At 41.1% G+C, this 15,574-nt stretch overlaps 1 protein-coding gene across 3 annotated transcripts in view; it reads left to right on the forward strand.

Moving 5' to 3' along the window:
• The window catches only part of UBR2 (ubiquitin protein ligase E3 component n-recognin 2), a 93,287-nt gene that overhangs the window by 52,304 nt on the left and 25,409 nt on the right, over positions 1–15,574 (forward strand). For 2 of the 3 annotated variants that reach the window (XM_060247400.1, XM_060247392.1), the window contains exons 17-28: positions 5,750–5,860; positions 6,426–6,491; positions 7,213–7,335; positions 7,444–7,507; positions 7,669–7,793; positions 8,398–8,450; positions 9,180–9,282; positions 10,973–11,021; positions 13,200–13,354; positions 13,458–13,560; positions 14,759–14,868; positions 14,986–15,066. In XM_060247400.1, coding sequence (XP_060103383.1) covers positions 5,750–5,860; positions 6,426–6,491; positions 7,213–7,335; positions 7,444–7,507; positions 7,669–7,793; positions 8,398–8,450; positions 9,180–9,282; positions 10,973–11,021; positions 13,200–13,354; positions 13,458–13,560; positions 14,759–14,868; positions 14,986–15,066 — 1,143 coding nt within the window. Of the gene's footprint in view, positions 1–5,749; positions 5,861–6,425; positions 6,492–7,212; positions 7,336–7,443; positions 7,509–7,668; positions 7,794–8,397; positions 8,451–9,179; positions 9,283–10,972; positions 11,022–13,199; positions 13,355–13,457; positions 13,561–14,758; positions 14,869–14,985; positions 15,067–15,574 lie in introns of those variants that run through there. The other variant, XR_009555838.1, reaches the window with a different exon arrangement.

The raw sequence follows: 15,574 nt of genomic DNA on the forward strand, positions 1-15,574 counted from the left end.
GAAGTCTCGACCCTTCTGCAGACAGTAACGGCTCCTTCACTGACAAGACCACCATCGACCCCGAGAGAAAATTTCCAGAAGCGGTCACAGAGACCGCTACTACTAATACACTCCGTTGAGGTCACCGTCTCCTCATAGGTACCGAAGATACCGCAGATCACCCTCTCCCAGCTTATACCGAAGTCGCGCCTGTGAGCACTCTCGATCCCGTGAAGACTCTCGACACCGAGAAATGGCCTACTACCGAGATCGTTCACGTGAAGACACTTGTCCACGCTACAGAGACACCCCTCCACATCGAGAGCATTCATACCACGATGACCGTCCACGGTACTGTGAACATGCTAATCTTTATGACACAGAGCCGAAACCACTGTCACCAGTTGCTTCTACTGCCATCGAACCCACTGCACTGCGCATACAGCACCCGCGGCCAGAACAAACCATCAAGACTCCAGAAGTTGATACCCTTGAGGACTCGGAGGCAGAACAATCTATATCGTCCCACTCCTCAGCCTCGGGTCTTCACTCTCCAGCATCAGACATTGCTAAACCGTCTGACCTCTCTCCATCTGAGGAACCTAAGTCTTACCTAGACTTACTATCTAATATGGCAAACTCCCTCAATGTGAAGCTTACAACTGATGTGCCTAGAGTCTCAGACGTGGTCTACGACCTGGTGCACGCAGATCTTCCTGTTGGCTCATCCTTTCCTATGCTTCCAGTCCACCTGGAAACATTAAAAGAAGCCTGGGACAAACCAGCCTCTGTGCCACCAACGTCTAAGAGGGTCGAATCACTCTATAAAGTCCATGCCCCTGAATCTAAGTTCTTCTTCAATCATCCTGCACCCAACTCGATGATAGTTCATTCTTCGTCCAAATCTAAACAAACTAGACACCCTGTTCCTCCTGAAAAAGAGGGCAAGAAGCTCAACACTATCGGAAGAAAAATCTATTCCCTCACCACTGCCACCACTAAAATTCATAACTATATGGCATACTTCTCAGCATATGTGTTCAATCTGACGACCCAACTTAATATCTTAGTTACATCTCTACCCGAGACTGCAGGAACTTGCGAGAGTCAGCAAGCAACAAATGAACACGGCACATCATGCAGCTCAGTGCTGCTCTAGAACCCTAGCATCTGCAATTGCCCTACACAGGCACGGCTGGCTCAGGTCCTCATCTTTACAGCCAGACATTAAGTTTAAAATTGAGGACTTGCCCTTTGATGGGCAGGGCCTGTTCAGTGCCACAACGGATGATATCCTGACTAACGTAGATGACAGCAGAAAAAGGGCTAAGAGGCTGGGAGTCACCCAACCACAGTACCTAGCCATGCGACAAAAAACCTGGAAGCCGAACTACTATAAGCGCTCCAGATCACCACGCCAAGCCGAACCTTGGAGGCGTAAGCCTCCCCAGACAAAACAACCTTTTCAACAAAGGGCATGCCCTCAAGCTTCAAAGAAGGCAACACCGACCAATAAACACTCTCTTTGACTCCCTCACTCCTCTCCGACAGCCCCAACATCGCCCAGACATCAGACTGCAGCCGTTCTACCACAACTGGGAGTCCATAACTTCAGACTCTTGGGTTCTGACAATCATACAAAACGGATACACCATAGAGTTCAGTTCGACTCCAAGACACCACAGGTTCATAGCTACCCCTCCTTCCCCTCCTCTGCTCCTAGAAGTGGCAACCTTGCTGGACAAGGGAGCTATAGAACCAGTTCCACCTCAGTATCATCACACAGGCTTCTACTCCCGCTACTGCCAAAGAGAGACGGTGGGCTGCGCCCTATACTGGATCTCAGGAAACTCAATCTCCATATCTGCCACAAAAAATTCCGTATGGTCACTCTTCAGTCCATCTTATCACTGATTCCAAAGCAAGCCTGGATGGCATCAATAGATCTGCAGGATGCCTACTTTCACCTCACCATCAACCACCATCACAGAAGGTTCCTTAGATTCGCTATAGGAAATCAACACTATCAATTCCACGCTCTTCCCTTTGGCCTTTCAACAGCACCAAGAGTATTCACAAAGTGCATGGCGGTGGTAGTAGCAATTCTGAGACAACAACGAATTTCCATCTACCCGTACATAGATGACTGGCTAGTCGTCGCCCAATCCAAAGAACAGCTCCAGACCGATGTCTTGGCTACCCTCTCCCTCTTGACTACCCTAGGCCTTCAGGTCAACACCACGAAATCCAATCTGACCCCTACTCAGTCCATACAATTCATAGGGGCACACCTATCGACAGTCGCACGCAAAGCCTATCTGCCAGCAGACAGAGTACAACATATCAAGTCTCTGGCCAAAGAGATAATTATGCATTGCTCCCAAACAGCTCTCACCTTTCAGAGGATGCTAGGCCTCATGGCGGCCACCACCTCCGTCCTTCTTTTTGCCAAACTCCACATGCGTCCTCTACAGCTGTGGTTTGTGCGGACATTTCATCCTCAACAGCAACAGCAACTGACCGTACTAACCGTCCCAGCCCATATCATCCCTTCGTTGCAATGGTGGACGGTAGAACATCACCTCTTGAAAAGAATGTCATTTACTCAGACTCCTCCCTCTGTGATTGTCACCACCGACGCCTCCAAGTGGGGATGGGGAGCCCACTTGGGAAAACTCATAGTACAAGGCCAGTGGACAGATTACGAAAGGTCTCTCCACATCAATTGCCTGGAACTACTAGCAGTTCACAGGGCTCTGAGATCTTTCCTTCCGTCCCTTCACAACAGCCATGTTCAGGTCACCTCAGACAATATAGCCACTGTCTTCTACATAAATCGACAGGGAGGCACGGCTTCCACCAGATTGTGCAAATGAGCCCTAGCCCTCTGGCACTGGAGCATCACCCATGGCATCTTCCTATCTGCAGTGCATCTACCCAGAGTCCAGAACATTCAGGCGGACGCTCTGAGTCAACACTCTTATCAATAACCACGAGTGGACCATCAACAGTTGTTATCTTCAGACTCTGTTCCGGAGTCTGTTCAGACTCTGTTCAGACTCTGTTCCGGAGATAGATGCATTTGCATCCCCAGACAATGCACAATGCCCCCGCTTCTACATCCGCGGCCCTTCGTCTCCTCTATCGGCAGGGGATGCCTTCCTTCAAACATGGAACGGACCACTACACTACCTATTCCCGCCAATACCACTCATCACGAGAGTATTACAGAAAATTATGACAGACAACACCAACTGCATCCTAGTGACCCCCTGGTGGCCTCGCCAACCCTGGTTCACCACTCTCCTTCTCCTATCGAACGGCACATTTCTCCGACTCCCTCAAGCCCAGGACCTACTCTCCCAGCAGAGAGGCAAAGTCCTACACCACAACCCTATCCTCCTTCGCCTTACAGCATGGAGAATCAGTTCATGACCTTCCCACCGGAGGTCCGACATATCCTGCTCAATTCCAGAAAACCTGCCACTATAAAATCATACTCCTTCAAATGGAAACGCTTTTCGGAATACGCAAGTCAACATAGATTCAAACCTGATTCAGCCACAATCAACCAAATTCTGACTTACACTCTAACCCTCTCTAATGCTGGACTCTCGTACTCCTCTCTGAAGGTCCATCTAGCGGCCATCTCTGTGTTCCATCCCCGTATCGAGGGCTCCATTGTATTCTCTCACTATGCCACCAAGGCCTTCCTGAAGGGGATCCTTCACCTCCACCCTCCAATCCGCAAGATCCATCCTGCTTAGAGCTTATCACTAGTGCTGAGTCAATTAATGAAGTCACCCTTCGAGCCCATGGCTTCCATTCCTCTGCATCTTCTAACCTGGAAAACAGCCCTACTAGTAGCTCTTACTATGGGCAGACGGGCCAGCGACATCTGCGCCTTCAGAGCAGATCCTCCATGCACAGTTTTCCACCACAATAAAGTAGTACTGCGTCCTGACCCCGTGTTCCTACCTAAGGTGGTCTCACCGTTTCACCTGGGAAAACCCTCCATCCTACCGGCTTTCTTCCAACACCCCACAGATGCGGGACAACGAACCCTGCATAACTTAGACGTACGCAGAGCTCTGGCTTTCTACATCGAAAGGACTCGGCAATTCCGAAAGGACACTAGACTCTTTTAACTTATGCAACCCACAATCAGGGTGCAAAAATCTCAACACAAGAGATTCTCAAAGTAGATTGTGGCCGCTATTGCGCTATGTTATGAACTAGCAAAACAGCCCATACCTGAGCACTTGCGAGCTCATTCTACTGGAGCCGTCGCAACGTCAACAGCCTTCTGCAAGGACATCTGCGGTTTGGTCGTTCCCATCCACATTCACCTCGCACTACGCGCTAGACGTTTGTGCCTGGCATGACACGTCCTTCAGACAGGCTGTGCTGCGATCGATCTTTGACTGACGCCTTCTGCTGTCTACATTGCGAGTACAAATTTATTCTCTTGAATAACTAACAGTGGTTTTCACTTACAGATCCAGCACCCACCTCCTGACAAACAGCTTTCCAGTCACCCATATGTGGGACTGCACAGAGACCACAAAGAAGATAGACAGGTTTCTTACCTGTAACTGGTGATCTTCGAGTGGTCATCTGTGCAGTCACACATACCCACCCATCCTTCCCCGCTGCTGGATGCTCATATCAATTCACTTACTACACCTCTACGGCGGCGGGAAGAAACTGAGTGGGTTGGGCGCCTCCCCCTCATCTAGGCATGCGCAGACGATGCCTCCTCCCCGGGACGAGGGGAAAGGCGCGCCAAAATTAATGCTTAAGGATTGCTTTGAATTCTCCGAGGTGGGCCCGATCCTGGTGGATAAACCCATATGTGTGACTGCATAGATGACCACTCGAAGATCACTACTTACAGGTAAGAAACCTGTCCTTATTTATTCCTTGAATGAAGTTGGGAAGGGGCAGCGGCTCAGCGGGAGAACCTCTGCTTTTCATGAAGAAGATCCCAGGTGTAATCCCCAGCATCTTCAGTTAAAAATGATCAGATAGTAGGTGAGAGACCTTATATTGAGAATCTGGAAAGCTGCTGCCAGTCTGAGCAGACAGGACTGACCTTGATGGTCTAATTCAGCGTAAGGCAGTTTCATATGTGTTCGTGTACGCACTCAAATTTAGTAAAATTGTCTTGGCTCTCTTATATGTATCAGTGATGTCTGCCTGTCCTGTTGCAACTGGAAAAGAAGGAAAATACCTTCAGTGTGACTGGCTTACTGGAAATATTTCTCTATCTTGGTTAATGGAAATAATGGTTCTCTTACCATGGTCAACCTATGGTTTTCATACTGGTTTGCACCCCTGCCTTAACTAGACATGTCCTTAACCATGGCTAAGTCAGAGTAACCAGGTAATAAGGGTTGTAAAAGAAACCATTAACTTTTACACTACATTTGAAGGAATGAGCAAACAAAATTGGTAGATGATCAAGAAGAAAAATAGCCTCAAGTGTAGGTACAACCGTTAATGGAAATTCTAGTTTGTTTATTTAATTGATAGTTCAAATTGCTTATATTTATGACTAGAGACAGTTGCTGATATAAGCAGATATGTGGAACAAATGAAAACAGATGCTAGGAGAACAGACTAGTATGCATGCAACACATGCAGATTTTCATGGGAGATGGGCATTCTCCCCATTTGTAGACATCTCTTAAGTGCTAACTTAAGAATTTACTTCATGTCTTAAGAACTTACTTCATGTCTAATTAATTGTTATGCTCAATTAATACAGAGTGAACTTAGTCCACCTATGCTAATAGAGCATCCCCTACGATGTCTAGTTCTGTGCGCCCAAGTACATGCAGGGATGTGGAGAAGAAATGGGTTCTCACTTGTTAACCAAGTAAGTCTTAAGTGGAAGATCATTATTCACTTATTTTCTTATGGAAAACTCATCCATAGGAGATAATTGCTATAGATAAGTAGATAACTTGAAAGATATGTCATGCTGTGTTTCTATTGTAATCTTTGCAATCTCTAGAACATTGAGCCATGTTTTCCAAGACTTAGCAGCAGATCCTAATCATGGTTACCATGTTTCGGTCTTGTTGAACAAAAAATGATTAATGCTGCAGCCAAATGTATCTCTGGTGGTTCACTCTGAGCCGGCAGCCACTTACCTTTTCATTGAACCAGTTTTAATTCCTTTAGTAGCTCTGAAGTTAAGCAGTCTTACATGTTCACATCAGCAGAGATTGATGAGACAGCACCGTTATAGCAACATTATGTCTCATTCTTTTATGTTAGTTAAGCAATGCTCTTCTTTCCCAGTCCTTCTACGATAGCCTTGCCAGGCTTTATTCTCAAACTTCTCATCAATGTAATTTTTTCCTTATCTTGTAAATATTCTGCTTCATATCTCATATGTTAAATGTCCTGTTTATCAAACTTTGTACCTTCCCTCCCAGATATACTACTATCATAATGTGAAATGCAGAAGAGAGATGTTTGACAAAGATATAGTAATGCTTCAGGTAAAACTGTTTAACATCAGTTTTGGATACTGTCTGTCTTTCCTGTTAGCTCAGTATGACTGTACGAACGGTATTTTGAGGAGTCACTGTTTACCTTGCAGAAATTACAATTTCTTAGATCAATTTGTGCTCTTATTTTTGACATTTTTTTAAAAAAACCTTTTGTTTAGATGTTTAACTATAACTGCTTTAGGCATATATATGCATAGTTTCGTTGTATCGGTGGTTCCGTGGTAAATCCAGGGGATCTTGGAAGCAAAGTCTGATGCTGCAGTAAATATGTTTTTCCAACCTGAATGCAAGAATGGTTTATTTCTATAACTTGTACCAGTCCACATTTCTTTTTTGCTTTTATTTCTTCTTTTTTTGAAAAAACCTTTTATGTGCAAGTGCAGTGCCCTTGGGTAAAATGTTTCATTACATTTTCTGAAGCTGATGTCATTTGGGTTCATAAAAAGTTGTATGTAAACTCGCAAAAAGAACCAGCAATTTAAAAAAATTGCAAACTAAAGAATTAATGTGAGAACAAAATTAAACAGGCTGTGTTGTAGGCTGAGTTTAAACAAACATTATGTTTACAAATTAAGATGAAAATCACACTCTAAAGTGATAGCCCAGTATACCCCATGTTTCAAGAGTAACTTCACCAGCTTATTTTAAACAAGCATAATGCATCTTTTATGTTCAACCTGCCCATGTAACATATATAAAATTTCTTTAGACAGGTGCATCCATGATGGATCCAAATCACTTCCTGATGATAATGCTGAGTCGTTTTGAACTTTACCAGATATTTAGTACTCCAGATTATGGCAAAAGATTTAGCTCTGAGAATTCCAACAAGGTTTGTTAGTCCAATTAGTTCCGTTTTCCTTTTAAACTATAGCAAATGGATAGAAGCAACTAGAAAAAATATTTGCAAATCATTATTGGTGTTCTTATTTCCCCCCAGGATGTTCTTCAGCAAAATAATATACTGATTGAAGAAATGTTGAACCTAATTATTATAATTGTTGGTAAGTTTGCATTTATTTCAGTCAACATATTGGAAATTAGATAGGTTTGAGTTCTGTTTTTATTGCTTTGTTGACAGGATGGTTAAAAGTTGAGATTATAAGAGAATGTTTAATAAAAAGAATTTTTCAGAGTGTCCCATGATTATGTTTATGTTTTGCAGGAGAGAGATTTGTCCTTGGAGTAGGTCAGATCAGTGCTACAGATGAAATAAAGCGAGAGATTATCCATCAGTTGAGCATCAGACCCATGGCTCACAGCGAATTAGTAAAAACTTTGCCGGAAGATGTGCGTATTATAACATATGTTGAGTATAAGTTTCATGAGTGGATGGAGTATGGTAACGCTTGTGTTTTGGGGAAATGGCCATTCATTTCTAATGGCAGTCACTGAGACCTTGATGGGATGTAGCTTCTTCCCAGCCAGTACGCTCCTTCCTTATCACCTTGTATTTCTCCAGAAATGTCATCTACTTTGAATTTTTAAGCCTCCTGCAGGCATGCTGAAATTGTTGTATCCCAAACACAGTTGGAAAGTTTATTGGAGTAACAGAGATCGAAATGACATATGCAAAAGCTAAAGAAACACCATACAGAAACATAGAGGGACTTTTGCAATAGCCGTATTTCAGCTGGGGAAACACAGCAGTGTATTATGCTTGGAACAGCTAACAAAAATGGGGTGTGCAATTAGAGCACAAATAGTACAGCCACCCTTACTGAATATTTGAATAGAGATCATAGTCCTAACAGACTTATATGTTTGTTATTCTTCAGATTGTATAGTTGATATGGATATGTAAGTGATCTGGGGAGAAGTATTTGGAAACTAGAAGCAAGTAATATACACTTGTAATAATGCATGCTTTTCTGTTTCCTTTAAAATTATGCAGGAGAACAAGGAAACTGGAATGGAAAGTGTGATTGAAGCAGTTGCCAGTTTCAAGTAATTTTTTTTTCATACAACCTTTTTAAAAAGTGTATAAAATAACATTGTGTGGCCAGTCACATAAGACTATAGTTGTGTTCTGAAAGAAGGGTATGCTTTGGATTACAGTGGCGTAGTGCAGAGAACCCCAGGTTCAATCCCCAGCATCTCCAGTTAAAAGGTGATGTAAAAGACCTCTGCCTGAGACACTGCAGAGCATTTGCCAGTCTTGAGTAGACAGTTCTGATCTTTAATGGACCAATGATCTGGTTCAGTATAAGGCAACTTTATATGCAGGTTTAAATGGCTTGAACAGCTGAACAGGACATAGGTCCAGTAACGATATGGGGAAGATGCCTTCCCCAAGTATCATTTTGGGGTCTCCAAGCTAGGCTGAGTTTGTGCTGAATTTTGGCTCATGAACCAGTTTGTTCTCATCTCTAGTAACATCACACAGAAATGTCAAAAGATAGCCTTTACAGTTAAGTTTTTTTAACATACATAAGTTAAATCATAAATCAGAGTAGCTGCTGCCTTGCTATCTCCCTTTCTGTAACCCAGCCAAGTAGATGATGTTAAGAGGTGCTTCTGAACTACTAGTATAACCAATAAGCCTGTGACTGCGATGTCTGAGGTACCTCGTTCTGAGACTCTAAAGGGCTTGCTATTTTTACTACTTTGAATTTCTAAAGTAACATTTTTCAGTTATTATGGTGTGAATTCTAATGGTTGTAATTTATCTTTTAGGAAACCAGGATTAACAGGCAGAGGACTATATGAGTTGAAGCCAGATTGCACTAAAGATTTCAATTTATATTTTTATCATTTTTCAAGGGCAGAGCAATCCAAGGTAACTGTGTGAATTAAGTGTATTTAACCATAATAATATGATGATAGGGTTCTCTTAAACTTTCTTTGCATTCAAGGATTTGTGATTTACTGAAATAATTTATTTGGTCCCAAACTGCCGTTCTGGTTGAATCCTTGATAACAGCTCTGTTCAGACATAAGAACATATCATGGATAGTCATTATGGGAACATTCTCTGAAATTCTCAGGCTTCATCTCTCCCTCTCTTGCATGTGGCTTAGTGAATCTGCAATAATGTGCAATTTGTTTTGTCCAAATCTGATAAAAGGATTAATTGTAAATTTTTACTTTTGCCTCAAGTGTGGACTGGAATCCTGTTTTATTGGCACACACAAAAAACCACATGAGGAAAAACTGCAAAATGTGGTTTGGGGTTCTAAAGTTTTTTTTATCTTTTAGCCATGCATAACTGGTGAGGGTAGGAATGGTAAAACAGAAGCCTGAGGATTACCAAAAATCATTCCTATAAAAATTAATTGTGATGGAAACCCTCAATTGCATACAGTTCTGCCTTCCAGCATGCATGGCTCAGGAAATCATGGTTCGATGTTAAACACAGTGATTTCAGAGCATTGCTTGTTGCATTCAGTCTATGTGACTGCCCAGTTTTCTGTGCAGAATTAATACACAGTCATAAACTTTTTGCACTACCTCACTTCTTGTGATAATGTGTGTTTAGAGCTGTCTATATGCGCCATGTGAACATTGAATTTTATATTGAGAATATCAGCACTACAGCACTAACAATGTGACTTCTGTGAAGGAATTGAAAAGTCTGTGTATGAAAGAGAAGATGTGGGAACAGGAAGAGTTATAAGACTAGACTCATGAAGGACTGAAAAATGAGGATTGTGGGCATGCAGGGAAGCTGAGAAGCATGGATCTGAAGGAAAGGGCACAGGATGCAGAAACCTGAGGAAGATTGGATCAGAGCTGGAAGTGGAAATGTCTCATATGGCCTATGAACCAGATGTGGGATATTAGCCTGGAAGAAATGGATAGATGTTAGAGTTTGGGAGGGTGGGGATTGGGAACTTGAGACGGATCCAGAGGAAAGGAGCTGAACTTTGAGTATTGATGGAGCAAACCTATCAGATATTGCTTTGAAGTCTGATTTGAAAAATTTGTTCCTTGTCAGCTTATGAATTTGGAATTTCATTAAGTATGCTCTTGTATCTTTTGGGATTTGTTGGAAAGTTAAAAAACCTAAATATACATGTACATGAAAAGCAGAAATACAATGTAACAGTTGAATGGAAAACCTAGCCCACATGAAAAACAACTTCATCTTGCAATGCCCATGTTTCTTGGTGTTATCAGAAATTTCTGAAAATAATATTAGGAATGCTGGGAGATAAACTGCTTACATTAAATATAGCACTAATATACTTGATAGCAGTGTTGTGTTTATAGAGCAATATTTTAAAATCCTGTAAACTGAACATACCAGTCTGGAACAAACTGGTATGCTTTGAAATAAAAACAATACTTTTTTGCTGTTTTTAGTATTGGTACAGCCTTATCAGCAGGATTATTACTGCATGTATATAATGGAAGGAAATACAACATAAAAGTAAAGTACATAGTGCCCCTTAATTATACAGAAGTAACATTGGTTTTATTCTTGTGAGCCTTTGGGAAATAAAACTAGCTTTTAAATTTCTTTTAAGGCAGAGGAAGCCCAAAGGAAACTGAAGCGACAAAGCCGGCAAGATACAGGTATCTATCTTGCTGTTTATACGGGTATACCCCATAGTTGCTACTGTTAGCACTGCTTAAAATTTGTTTTACACACCCTCATATTAATATGGGGTTCTATTCATTTGTTCCAAATGAAAGGGACTAATGCTCAATCCAAAGAAGAAAGGCAGGTGTACCTAAAGATAACATGCACAATCAATGTTTTTCCTGTGACTTCTTCCCAGGACAGCTCAATACCTTGGACACTGCTGAAACAGCATCCTGGAAAGAGGTGGTATAGTGTGGGGAAAGAGTATCTGCTGGCCCCCTGGCTGGCTGGCTTTCTTCCACCTGCTTGGCCAGTTGTGTCCAATATACACTCCCAGTAATGTGATGAAAATGCTATGTATTCAAATAATAAACAATATATAGCACATATATGTGTGGTTCATTAAGTCATAACAATACAAAACACAACAGTGTCTAAAACATGCAATACAACAATACATACATGCATTAGCAATTAGGAAAGACACACTTTCTCAAATGCAAGTTCATACACCTCCAAAATATATCCATATAGTAACTGAAATCACCAGCTCTGTATTATGTCTCTACTGCAAAAGTCAATGAGAGACCTCACAGTCCAAAGGAGCCTTTCTTAAGTGAGACAAAAAGTAGTGGAGAGAAATCACTTGTGGGGGTCTTTTCCTTCAGAAAGAATAATGGATGGGACAAGACGTTCGGACATTTAAGCCTGGTTCTTGTGGCCTCCTTCTCAAGCCATCCAGATCAAGCATCCAAATCTAAAGTCTAAAATAAAACAAAGCCAAAGTCCAAAAAACCAAACATTCCATACCTTGAGAAGCAACATTAAAAACTGTATGTTTATTGCACTCACCTGATTCTCCAAGGAGTTCAAGTATACTTTAACTGAGGCACCAGTCAGGACCTGACAGATCACATCATTAGGCTTGTCAAAATAGTGGTCTTACTGACTTTTGCAGTAGAGACATAATATAGAGCTGGTGATCCCAGTTACTATATGGATATATTTTGGAGGTTTATGGACTTGCATTTGGGAAAGTGCGTCTTTTCCTAATTGCTATTACATGTATGTCTAGTCTAGTCTATTATAGCACCAAACCAGCAGATTAATAAATACATTGTACAAAACCAATATAAACAAATCTGTTAAAATATAGAATATAAAACTGTGGTCTAAAAAAATTTAAACATTTAAGTAAACTTTTATTTTTGGATACAATAACAAGCTGTACAGAATTTGATTACATGTTTGGTAATGGTCTGATTTTCAACTGATAGCAGGTAATTAACATAGTCAGAGTCCATCCGGCCAAGGGTAAAATATATTTGTCTCAAACTGACTTATACCATGGGCACCTGAGAAACATATGTTCAGTAGTTTCAACTTCTCCCAAATAACATTGGCAACGTCTCTGATCAAAAGAGACTTGCATTGGCTGAACTGCGTGTTTTGTGGACTGTTGTATTTTGTATTGTTATGGCTTAATGGACCACACACATATATTGGTTATATATTGTTTATTATTTGAATACATAGCATTTTCATCACAGTATTGGGAGTGTATACTGGACTGCTTAGAATACTGCGACCCTCTCATTATTTATTCTGACCAGTTGTGTCAGCAAGTCTGGTGCCCCAGTGGCCATAATCTTAGTTGGGAAGGAAAGAGAAGAGGTAAGTGGTAAATTTTTCCTAAAACCAGGTCCATGTATCCTGTCAGAGAACCCAGAAGTTTTAAATTTGGCTATGCTCAAAATGAATTTTGTAAAATATATCATGCAGGAACAAGTAACTGGTATGATAGTTGCTTCCTCATGACTGCATCAGTTGTGTTTGGCTGACTGAGATTGCATGGAGGAGCAGATTGCATGCCAAGTTCCCATTAGTTCCATTAGCCCAATAGTGGAAAGAATGGAATCTTCTCAGGTTATCTGTCCTTCCCATGTTATATAATTCTTCAACATTACCAAATGAGCAGTAGTGGAACCTAGCCATGCTGAATTGGTAGGCTATGGAACCTAAGCAGCTCCCCTTGTGTTTAACCTAAGGAATGAAAACTATTGGTTTGACTTCTTGAGAGATGTGAGTTCTTAGTTATTCTGTTACATGCCATGAAGGTTGCTGTATTGGGGCTATACAATAATTTCATGACTTTATTTCTGTTTCAGCGCTCCCACCTCCTGTTCTTCCTTCCTTCTGCCCTCTGTTTGAAAGCCTGACCAATATTTTGCAGTGTGATGTCATGTTGTGCATCATGAAGACAATACTGCAGTGGGCAATAGAACATAATGGCTATGCCTGGTCAGAGTCCATGCTTCAAAGGGTGCGTTTAAACCTTAAACTTCAGATGCAGAATAAATTGGAGGTGGTTGTGGGAAATACTTCTGTGATACAAATGAATTCTAAGCCTGCTCCCTTTTCCTTAGGTCTTTCACTTGATTGGAATGGCACTACAAGAAGAAAAACAGAACATAGAGAATGCTAATGAAGATAATGTGGTTACATTTACCTTCAGTCAAAAGATCTCAAGTAGGTTCATATTCTCAAGCACAGAGCCTCTCATTTTTTAAAATAAAGTAAAGCACCTTCTTTAGCACTTCATTTTACTGTTCTTCTAAATGAGTGCTGAAAAACAACTGATGAGATTTCACCTTTTCCATATTCGTGTCTTTATTGCTATGACTGAAACTTTAAGTCCTTGTATAGTTACCTAGTGTGTTGCTTGTTAGCATTTCTGAATTGCCTTTTCAGCCAAGTAAGTATCAAAAGCAGTTTGCAAAAAAATCAAATATTACATCCAGGAACAATCAAATCATAAACATAAAAGCACCTTATTCAGACGGTGTATTTTTTCTACTTTTGCCTGAAGGTTGATTCACAAACTATTGTAGCATATTTATGCAACATCTTCTATGTATAAGAATACTTCTAACAGATGTATTTAACAGTAAATGCATGATAGTCATATGCAATGGACATACAGTTGCCTATAACTTACTGGCGGAAGATACAGTTGCCCTTTTTTGGGGACTTTTGAAACAGACCTTCATTTCTGTGCTCTGTATTAGAATTGATGGGTCTGTCTTTGCAACAGAGTAGCAAATTTGTGTAAAAGATTGTGGTAGGTAGGTGGGGGCTGCAGTTTGTTCTTGCTGTTTTTAAAGCCCCTTGCCACATTTCTGGGACAGTGGTATTTTTTAGAAACCACAAGTATCCTGGGAAATAAACACTCTTTGAAGCATTGGTCTGCTATACTAGTTTTAATCTAGCAAAATAGGATCAAACAAATGCACTAATAAGCGCATAAGCAAAGCCGTGTTGGAGAAGCGTGCAAAGCGGGGAGCGGATTGGAAGAAGGAAAAGGAAGAGGGAGGGAGCTGGGAAATGGAGAGTAAGCTCCGCAAAGGCTGCCACGCCCTCTCTCTGTTTAGCCTCAAAGCTATGTTGGTTCAGGCAAATGGCCCATCCAGTCCAACACGCCGTGTCACACAGTGGCCAAAATCCAGGTGCCATCAGGATGCCAGAACTTCAGAAGCCCTCCCACTGTTGCCCTCGAAGCACCAAGAATGCAGAGCAACACTGCCCTAGATATAGTATTCCATTTATATTTTGCGACTAATAGCCACTCATGGACCTTTTCTCCATATGTTTATCTAATCCTTTCTTGAAGCTGTCTGTGCTTGAACTTTGTATCGTGAGATGCATCCTCTGTTCTTGTTTGTAACAGGGCCTGGTGAGGCACCTAGCAATTCTCCTAGTATCTTAGCTATGCTGGAAACTTTGCAAAATGCGCCCCATCTAGAAGTACACAAAGACATGTTCAGATGGATATTAAAGGTAAATTGGTGGTGCAGTATTTGCACATTTTTATGGCTGAAATTATGGCCAAAATTTGTTTTACAATTTGTAAACACATCTAAACACCATATAATGATAAAGATTTTCCTTTTTTAGACTTTTAATGCTGTTAAGAAGCTAAGAGAAAGGTCTTCTACAAGTCCTGTATCAGAAGCTGAGGGAAATATTATGGAAGAGGTAAAAATAACAAAATGAAAAAAGGTAGTGATTTTGAGTTATGTAGCACATGCCATACATCACACACATGCTTGAGTTAAATGACACACTTAACTATTGTCCCTGAAAGTTCTTACACTTTTTCTGTATTGGCTCACAGTGTTCTAACATTGATTATGTTAAACTGATATTGTAAAGTAAAGTGAGTGGGTTCATCAACTGATACAGCAAAAGAGGAAGACCCAACACAATATAAGTGGCTTGTGCACAAGGCTCTTCATTCTTTAATCAGAGTGTAAATGCCTAGAAAACTGGCCCTGGTTTTTAATAAAAATTATTTTCTCAGAGAATCTGTGCTCAAAACACATCAAGGTTTTACAGTCAATATTGGTATGTATCACTTTAGGTTATTCTTCATGTCACAAATATATTTGCCTTATTTTGGATAGTATAATGATTAGACTGTAGATCAAAGATGTTGGAAACACAGGTTTGAAACCCCATTCTGTTATGAAAGCTTGCTTGGGGG

This window comes from Heteronotia binoei, chromosome 1, assembly GCF_032191835.1.
Source record: "Heteronotia binoei isolate CCM8104 ecotype False Entrance Well chromosome 1, APGP_CSIRO_Hbin_v1, whole genome shotgun sequence".
NCBI lineage: Eukaryota > Metazoa > Chordata > Lepidosauria > Squamata > Gekkonidae > Heteronotia > Heteronotia binoei.